Below are 9,684 nucleotides of genomic sequence, written 5' to 3'. Positions count from 1 at the left end.
CGTTAACTTTAGACATAAAAAACTACTAAAAACTAATTTATTATTTATTATCTTAATGATACTAAAGTAACACTGCTATTTACTAGCATAACTGTATAATCTGCTCAGTTAGAGAATACACTAAAGTGTACATAAAAATAAAACACTTTGCTTTTTATGTTAGTCAGATAGTCTTTTCCTGTCAAAGTGGGCGGTTCATGGCCAAAAGAAGCCGTAAAGTGGACTAAACTATGCCTTAGGTCTGAAGTCTGGCTACACAGAACTTTTCTTGGATATGACCCAATACAAAGTCGCCACAGTAATTTATTCTGCACTGGATCGATATATGAATGGCCAGAGGGAAAGAAACAACTTCCTGAACACCTTGATTGCTATCTCTTTTTTTCCTGATGCAGGCAGAAAGAACCACTCTAGAACTACTTACAGTCTGCCTATGAATGATGTGTCACAATGTGATTGGATAATCAGTAAGGGATAATAGGGCACAGAGAAGAAATGGCAAATGACCACTTTAGTGACATATTGCATTTAGGTCAACATGACCGCAAAAGGCCAGGGTCAGAACAGATCAAATCTCTCATAAGAATTTGTGAAATGAAACTGAAGTCAATGCGTCATCTCACCAGAAGGATCTCTACATACTGAAGGAGATGCTCTTTGAAACTTGAAAATAATGCAGCATTTTAAAGGGATAGTTCACCCAAAAACGAAAACACTGTGTACTCGCATCATGTTGTTCCAAACACGTATAACTTTAGTTAATGAGCCCCATTGACTTCCATAGTATGGGAAAGAAAAAAAAATACTATGGAAGTCAATGGGGTCCATTAACTGTTTGGTTATCAACATTCTTCAAAATATCTTCTTTTGTGTTCAGCAGAAGAAAGAAATTCATAGAGGTTTGGAACAACTTGAGGGTGAGTAAATGATGACAGAATTTACATTTTTGGGTGAACTATCCCTTTATTTCATACTATTCCTCTTGGAAAACCTTGACTTCAGAAGACTTGAAATACAGTATAACAGTTCATATGGAACATTTTAAGATACTTTTATGACTTTTTTTGCATCATTTGTGAAGATTGAAAGCTTCAGTCCCCATTTATAGTAATTGCACAGAAAATATCGATCAGCACAGAATGTGTCCTTTTTGTGTTTCACTGAAGAAAGTCAAAGTGGTTTAACGACATGAGGGTGAGTCAATAATGACTGAATTTTTACGTTTGGGTGATGTAGTGCAATATGCATGTGTGAAGTACGTGAATGGTAAAGTATTCCTTTCACAATTCATCTTTTTAGATGGTGTTTCTGGCACACGGTTGAAGGAGAGGTCTTTAGTCATTTTGTGTGTGGTTAATTATTAATGTTATGTACAAGTCATGCATACTAATTGTGAGTGCCATATTACACTGAATTTAGAAAAAGATGGACTAGAAGAAGTGGATAACTGTTTGAGAGAAATGCAGTATGCATGTTTTTTAGTTTTTTTACACATCTCTGCTTTTCACCTCAGCTGTGATTAATGCAGCATGTGGCATTGCTGGAAGCTTTAGATAATGATGGAGGCTGTGCACCTTATGTTCAGTACACACGCTATTGTGACCGCCTGTAACCTGTCAGGATTTCACAGTCCACTCAATCACTAAAAGAGAGTTCACAAATAGAAAAAAGTGCATATCTTGCTGCTCAATGGAAGAAGAAGAAAATAGAGAGAGGAATAAAGTGATTTGGCTTCCACAGCTCACAACATTCAGATCAAACGTTGTGATCAGAATTGTCAATAATGGCAATAACTCTTCCTTTATTCCTTTCCTTAAATGTCAGAATTTCCTTCAGAGGCTTATATATATATAATATATATTTAATATAATATATATATGCATTGCTTTCAAGGTTTTTAATTCATAAAAAAAGGAGGCTATTTGTGAAAGTGCAGCACATCCTAGTGGATTTAGAGGAACTCAACTCACTTTTGGCTTTGTAGTATCTACACACCAACAAAAAAATATATATTTTGTTGTCTTTAATCAATATATAAAACTCCACATACATGAAATAAAACACATAATTTGATAAATTGTGAAAATGACAGATGTGAGTACAAAATGTGAGTACAAATTGTTTCCAAAAACATAATAGGGTTGCAAACAATTGGAACAATCCTCATTTTCTACAAAGAAAATGACCTTTCTTTGTACAGTCTTGTTTGAATAGGCTTTGATTAAAAAGCTAAAAGATAACAATTAATTACATATAGACATATTTGCAAAGATACCATATTCAATGAATTTTCTCAGTAGGCAGTAGATGCAAAGACATTTCATACTGGCAGAAAATTAAGACTAGTGGAATTTATGTCAGTGCAATTACTGTATAGTGTTTTCTAGCATTCTGACCAATAAAAGCATATAAAGTAGAATTTAATTGCTCTAAAATGTTTTGATTATTCAAAGAAATTGGAGCTGTGAAATGTTTGGTTAAACTGTAAACAGTTCAGCTCTGTTCGTTAATGTAACTTTGTATTGACAGACTCATTAGCGGCCAGACTACAGGGCGCAGTGATACGTAATTAACTCATGTGACCTGCAGTGAACTTAATCATTTCTTCAGTTGCACTCTGAAAGAGAATCCGTTTATTAGGTTCCTCCATGTATGAGGTATAGGTACGAGTGGGTGGAGTATGGACCAATGATTGTCAAGAAAACTGAAGTTTCTGCCAAAGCATTACTCCAATCACATTTAAAGGCATCTCCAATTTGCTTGACAACTTGAAGGTATAAAAAATTATTCTTTTTTCAGCATCCTGTTTCATATGATAAAATATTCCTATAACCGTGCATAAAAGGCCTTTGATGAGGTTTCTAAATCATAATGTGCTCTTAGCCTCTTACTGTCAAAATAGGATTTAAAGAACAATCAAACGGCACTCCAAAAATCAAATTTGAAAGGGGCTCATTGTAACAGCTTTAACATTTTTATTTCAAATTCAGTTTCATCGGCAACAGCAGGGTGCAGAGAGCAATGTCCTGTATTATTTATTTCCCCTTTGATTTGCAACTCCAGCACATACTATATGATTTTTAGACTACAGTTCTCTTCACTGAGGTCTGGCCCATTCATCAGTTAATGTAATTTCCATTAGTTGGACAGATGAGTGTGCGTTCTTAGATTCCAGTGTGCTTGAGTGGTCCTGAGACGTCCAATTAATTGTGACACCCAGTGTCCCCTTTTATTCTGTCCATTAAGATCTGTGTTGAGGGGAACCATGCTGTGTCCAATCCAGATTCGAGAACATACAAACATTTGGCTACAGTTTTGACAAACAAATCTAAACATCTTAAGTGTATCAACACAATTTCAGACTACTTAAGAGTCTAGGGGCTAAACTGAAAACAGTGCAGGCTGATCAGCGTGAATGGTGTACCTACTATAAGTAATCAGAAAAGCACAGTGTCGGGCTCTGGGTTTGGGAATGATGTGAAGCTCTTCCGAATCTCATGAGCAAGGAGTGATTCTTGTTCACAGTGAGGAGGAAGAATACTGGGAAGTTCAAAGAGTGGAACAGATTCCTTCAAACCAGCCGGAGGGTAAAGACCTTGGGTCAAAAAGACAATGGAGATGAATGAAATGCCTTGAAAACATTTAAGTTCAGATTTTTTTAACTGGTCTTCATAATTTGACTTTCACAGTCAAAAAGAGCTGCATTATTTCCAAGGTACAGTTATGCTGTATTATATAATGATTAGCATATTAACATACCATTGTATTTGCATGGTACACCAAGGTATGTTAAAGAACAACATGGTAGTGCCATGGTACATGCCCACAAAACCATGGTATTGCCAATGTAACAAAAATGTAGTTAGTGAAGGAACAACTTTTTGCTGAGTTATAATATACAAAGCAAGGATTTCTCTTACTTTTTTGTTTCAGGTCTAAATCTTGCCTGCCATCATCTTTGGTAGTTCTGCCCAGCTTCCCTTGACCTTGAAGATCTCTTCGTAGACCTGCCTTGCTCATTGACACTTTGGGGTCCACAGGATGCATTTGGACGTAAGTAGAGTCCCACTCATAAATCTCATCCACAGATCCTCTTCTAGATCTAAAGTCAGAAGATAAAGTAATGTGCAATGTTGTTGAGTCTAATGTGACACATGGATTCCCTTACATAAATCCACAGGTGCATTGGGACATGTATATGGTACCATGTCAAAAAAACATATTATTACTATTGAAAATCCCCCCCATGGTATTACCATGGTCCTGTGTTCAAAAAAAACTTTTATCATTGCAGATGCCCATGGTACTTTTTGCAAGAGAATTAACCATAATAACCTATTTAAATCCTTCAAAACCACTTTTAAGATAAATATATATAAAAAAGACAAAGAAAAGCCAGTTTTACCTTTCAGGCCCCTGTAGAGCTGCCTCATCTCTGTCACTATCCTCTGTGGTCTCTGGTGAGCTGGTGAGAGGGGGGCTGAGAGAAAACTGCCTGCTGTTAGGGGCATCCATGCTGCCTCTGCCACTGCTTTGGCTTGCATAACTTCTATAACTTCCCTCAGTCTCTGAACTCTTCCTGTATCTGTTAACTTCCACATCCACCTCCTGCCCATTTTCAACTTCCTCCCCTCTTTCCACCTCTTGGCTCTGGCTCTGTCTTCCAGATGGCAAGGCTGACAGAGAGGGGCCATAAGACAGAGGCCAGCTTGATCCCCCTGGAGATAATAAGGCAGTATGGGTGCTATGTCCTGATACTAGGTTTTTTCTGGATTGTGAGTCATTGATGGAGCCATCATGGGATTTAGAGGCCTGAAGATGGTGATCTTGCATTTGACTTTCTGAAGGCACAGATGAATCTGTTTGCAATTTGGGACTACTTTTAGACTTATCTGCCACAGAGTTGGGTCTGCACGGAAAGGGGGACATTGTAGAATCTCGACTTAGTGTCAGCGAATCTACCCAGGCATCAGGGGTCAAAAAATGGTCCTTGAATAATTTAGAGTCTAAACTATGCATACTCTTGTGCCGATTCCAATTGTTTGGCCGAGGACTATTTGTCTTCCTTGGCATTGTTCCAGAGACATTCATTGTAGATACAGTTTTGCTTGACCAATTGTTCAACTTCTCCTGTTTTCTTGTTCTCACATGTCCTGACTCTTCTGATCTGTCCTTTTCAAGCTCTGATAACCTGGGTCTGTCATAGTCTAGAGTCTCATAACTGTGGTCCAAGCCCAGTATAGACCTTGAATATGGAGACTGGCTCTCAAGATCAGGTCCATCCACACTCATCTCTGAATAATCAGTAATTGGAATCATCTGTCTAGTGCTTCTTTCTATGGCCCGCTCCTGCTGATCATCTAAGGATGAACAAAAATATGTGTCAAAATATTGTTGACTTCTGCTAGAGGTCCTATGTTCTACAGCAGTTTGGGTCTTTTCCAAATTGTAGTTTAAGGGTTCATCCTTTACACGACCAAAACTTGAATCAACAGGCGTCCTGCTTCGTCTTCGGTCCCATGTTTGGGATTTTTGGTGTTCCCCTCTGTCTAGACTTCGAGACCGTTGGTAGTTGGATCTCTGGATGGAATGATAACCTTGTTGATTCTGCCTATACTTGCTATCCTTTCCATAAGAGGTATGTAGGGGCACCAAGCTTGCAGAAGAAATCCTGTGTCTTTCTTCCCATGGAATGCAAGAGGCAGCCCTTCCCTTCAACATGCTGGTTTTCTCAGATAAAATGCCTTGTCTTATGGCTTGGTAGTTAATCTGAGGTGTTGAAGTTTCTTGAGTTTTCCAGATTTTTCCATACTCATCATCTGTCTCATTATCAGATGGATTTCGATCAAAAGTGAACTTGCGCAGTTCTCTTTCAAGCTCCTCTCTCTCACGAGCCAAAGTCAAACAGCGACTTAGGTTTCCTTTTTCCCTCTCATGCTCCATCTGCAAAACGAGGGTACTGGCCGCAGAGTGGTTGGTACCTTGTTTCAGGGACCGTTGACCCAGAGTACTTTCCGAATGGGGATAGAGAAAAGAGCCACTGCTATCTGACGAAAGACTTGTCTGTTCTGGTCCATTCAAGATCTCTTGCTCCCGAATGGGCATGTAATGGCCATTGAACGAAAGGTGCTTAGCCATAGCTTGTGTTCTGCTGGAAGAAGGAATATCTGATCTAAAAGGTGGAAGATCCACCGAAAGGACAAAGGGTGGCTTTTTTCTTTCATCTATGTAGGATCTCAAAGACTGTGATTTCTGGATTCTGAAGCTCCTGTTTCCATCTGATGACCGATGGGAGTTTTGACTTGGGTTTCTCTTAATCTGAGAACTGACAATGTTGTCATCTTCAAGAGCATGGACAATAAAGCGTCCATCTGGGCCTCTGTGGATTACCTCCACAGAGGACACAGGGGCAAGCGATGCCCGTTGGAGATGGCTCTCAGGGAGGGAATGGTGGGATGGGGGGTTAGCTTGAGGCAGGAGATGTTGGCACTGGGCATGACAATCACTGTGACTGGACTTGTCAAGGGAGGAGTGATTGGAAGAGGAGGAAGTGTAGGAGAGTGGACGAGCTGGTAGGAGCCTTTGCTTCAGGGTGTTGTCAGGGCTGCTAAGGTCACGGATAAGAATTTAGTACATTCTACAATGAATGGAAAAATTTTGGACAAAGAAAAAAGGTTTTGAGAGGTGATGGTGGTGCACTTACTTTACAGATGGGTTGTCTTTTATTGCAGGAGGGAGATCTGATAAGGGAACCAATTTTACAATGGAATGAGCGTCAGGATAATTGAACATGCATGAAAGGTAATTTCAGGAGTGAGAGCATCCTCTAAGGAGGATACATTGAGGCAGACTTTAAAAACAGTTCTAAGCGGTTCAAAGTGTTGTTTCTTTACCCTTGATATTCTGCCTGCGCCTTCGGCCCCTTTTGTAAAAAATGAAACAAACTATTGCCAGGGTCAGGATAAGAGCAAGGCAAAGGAGGCCCACTCCACCCATGACACCAGCCATTAGCCTATCAGGAAAGTCTAGGAGGCGGGAACTGGCTGGGTGCATATTCATTCCTGTGGAGCCCAAAGAAAGTGTTACATTTAATGGTTGGATGGGTTGAAAGAGTTCCAGGTTTTCTTGAAAATAGTTTGTGTAAATACTGTTGTGTAAATTGCAATTATTAAATTCCAACAATTTCTTTAGAAAATATTACAGACCAGGGAAAAAAACATGGGAATGTGTGAAGCACTGACCGATGGTGGAGACACTGATTGATGGACTGGGCATGCTCAGCTGATCTCCATGCCGAGAAAGAAGCCTCAGTTCATACTTGCAGTCCTTCAGAGAGTAATACACCATGAGGAAATGACAAAATAAGGATGAAAGAAAAGGAACGAAGGGTTGCATTTATCAAAAATGACAAGCTGACTGATTCATGAAAATGTCTTCGAGAATATTTACCTTACATAACCCCTGAAGAAAGATCTGACTCTCAACTGGGCTAATGTCCTCTTTCAGATTAACCCATTCCCCACCCTCAAGACATGACTGTATGATAAAACTGTCAATGGGTGGAGACGGGGACTGGGGTGCTGACCACCACAGAAGAATTCCCTCTGTACTCATATTGACTGAGAGATTTGTAGGGGGTTCCAGCTTGGCCACAACAGGAAGTGTATCTGTAGAAAAATATTAAATAAGGGAGAGATTGAAATGAATAGCTTGTTTTTATTCAAATATCCACAGTGCGTAACATAAACACAGATTATATATTAATTTAAGTCGGCATGAGGTAGCCAAACCACAGGCTAATTGTTTTAAAGATTAATCAAATCAAAAATAGATTTTTTTGGCTTTTATACCATATCTATTAGCTTTGATTATGCTAATGTACTCCTAAAAGTTGACTAAATTAATAAAAAATTAGGAGGTATTCATATTCAAATTTACAGGCTTTCTCTTCTTTCTATAAACAATATTTGTCCAACAAAATGCCATCCCCCTAATGCCACATGCCACCTAATAGCAACATAATTTAGCAAATCATGGTCCATTCATGGTCATGAAAAGTAGGCTGGTAAACTCATTTCATAGGGTTTTTAGAGTTTCTTATGCACAGCTAATGTTTACCCATAGTTGTGATGGAGGTGATCTCACTGAAGGGTCCAGTGCCAATTTTATTTTGAGCCATGACACTGAACTGGTACTCAGTGGCAGGAAGAAGATTGGTGACCAACAGACTATTTTCAGTAGAGAGGTCTGAGAAAGACAACCACTCTTGCTTTTCCTCTATCCTTACTGCTGACACCTGCTTATACCTGGAAAAAGAATGTTCTTATGAGTTTTTAAAAACTGACTTATGAAGACAGGCATAAACCATCCAGTAAAAACTTGGCTACTAACTTAGCTAAAAAAAATCAGAAACATGGAATTATCTCAACTATTTTTACAGTACAATTTTAGCTAACAAATAGCAATGTATCATGACAAAATGCTACATTACATTTTTTCTTTTTGATTTTGTATTGTGCATGCAGCTTTGCAACTTTGCATTGTATAAATTGATCAGACAAATACTGCTCTTATTACAATATTATCTGAAAGACTAATTTCAAATTGCTTCCCAAAATTTACAATGATAAACAGACACCAACCAGACAGTGAATTTCTGGGTATATCCTCCATCAAAGCCAGCCACCCAGGAGACATTGGCCTGGTTAATTCCTGGGATCACAGATACTGACGACACTGCATGAGGACTTGTACCTGTGAAACAGAACGATGAGCAGAAAACAAGATATGTGTGACATGAAGAGTGACAAATGTGTGACACATGACGACAGCAAGTTCAGAACTACTCATGACTACTCAGCTACAAGGCAAGATTCCCTTTAGGGCTTTTATTTGGCTGAAATGTAATGCTTTGTAAGCTTCATAACCATGTAATAATTCCTGTGTTTTTATATTTCTTGTGATGTAAACACTTTCTTTCTTTTTTTTAACAATTAGAAGAAGTCTGTGAGCAATTATTTCTGTTACAGTAAACATCACACGAACATAAGAATGGCCTAAGGGTTGCATGTGGTAGTGCTGACCCAGATGCTTCTAGACTTACCGAGCACAAAGACCATTGTTCTGATGGATACAGTAGCCACTCGGTTGGTGGAGCAGCACTCCCACTCCCCCTGGTGGTCTTTACTGAGAGGATGTAAAATGAGGGAGCCATTCGCTGCTACAGTGAACAGTGAGCGAGAGGCTGCACCAACCTAAGAGGAGCAGTGCCATAATCAAGCATATAATAAGATTAAACACCCATTTTAATTGAAAAATGATTTCCAGCTGTAATGGGGTGCAGTATAATATTTGGAGAAAATTAAAATTCTCCGTTTTTTTTTCTGCATAGAATTGATACTATAATTTTACATGTTAATCAACAGTTTCATATAAGCAATTGTTATATATTGCTGCTGAACATTATATTATACCTTTTAACATGACATAAATGTTTTGGGTTAAATATGTCTTTCTACTGATTAGAAATGATCACAGATGTACTTATTTTACTTTAATTACACATATAATATAAATAACTGAAAAAGGGTAACATTTGTTTATTGTAAATACAGTTCTTTTGTGTGTGATAAAAAAAATATGTTATCATATATTCACTCTGATAGGCGATGATCATGGGATTTG

The 9,684-nt window shown here is 38.6% G+C and overlaps 1 protein-coding gene across 4 annotated transcripts in view; it reads right to left on the bottom strand.

Annotated features, from left to right (window-relative positions):
* Window positions 1–2,955: 2,955 nt before the first annotated feature.
* The window catches only part of igsf9a (immunoglobulin superfamily, member 9a), a 34,125-nt gene continuing 27,396 nt past the window's right edge, over window positions 2,956–9,684 (bottom strand). For 3 of the 4 annotated variants that reach the window (XM_082158393.1, XM_082158392.1, XM_082158395.1), the window contains exons 12-21: window positions 9,104–9,254; window positions 8,643–8,754; window positions 8,119–8,306; window positions 7,450–7,667; window positions 7,242–7,326; window positions 6,894–7,061; window positions 6,704–6,740; window positions 4,406–6,607; window positions 3,921–4,102; window positions 2,956–3,595 (exon numbers count right to left, since the gene is read on the bottom strand). In XM_082158393.1, coding sequence (XP_082014519.1) covers window positions 3,438–3,595; window positions 3,921–4,102; window positions 4,406–6,607; window positions 6,704–6,740; window positions 6,894–7,061; window positions 7,242–7,326; window positions 7,450–7,667; window positions 8,119–8,306; window positions 8,643–8,754; window positions 9,104–9,254 — 3,501 coding nt within the window. In that variant the 3' untranslated portion in view covers window positions 2,956–3,437. The remainder of the gene's footprint in view (window positions 3,596–3,920; window positions 4,103–4,405; window positions 6,608–6,703; window positions 6,741–6,893; window positions 7,062–7,241; window positions 7,327–7,449; window positions 7,668–8,118; window positions 8,307–8,642; window positions 8,755–9,103; window positions 9,255–9,684) is intronic. The other variant, XM_082158394.1, reaches the window with a different exon arrangement.

This window comes from Leuciscus leuciscus (assembly GCF_965113295.1).
Source record: "Leuciscus leuciscus genome assembly, chromosome: 24".
NCBI lineage: Eukaryota > Metazoa > Chordata > Actinopteri > Cypriniformes > Leuciscidae > Leuciscus > Leuciscus leuciscus.
Note: the sequence above shows the minus strand (reverse complement) of the source record. Positions and strands in the feature narration are given on the sequence as shown.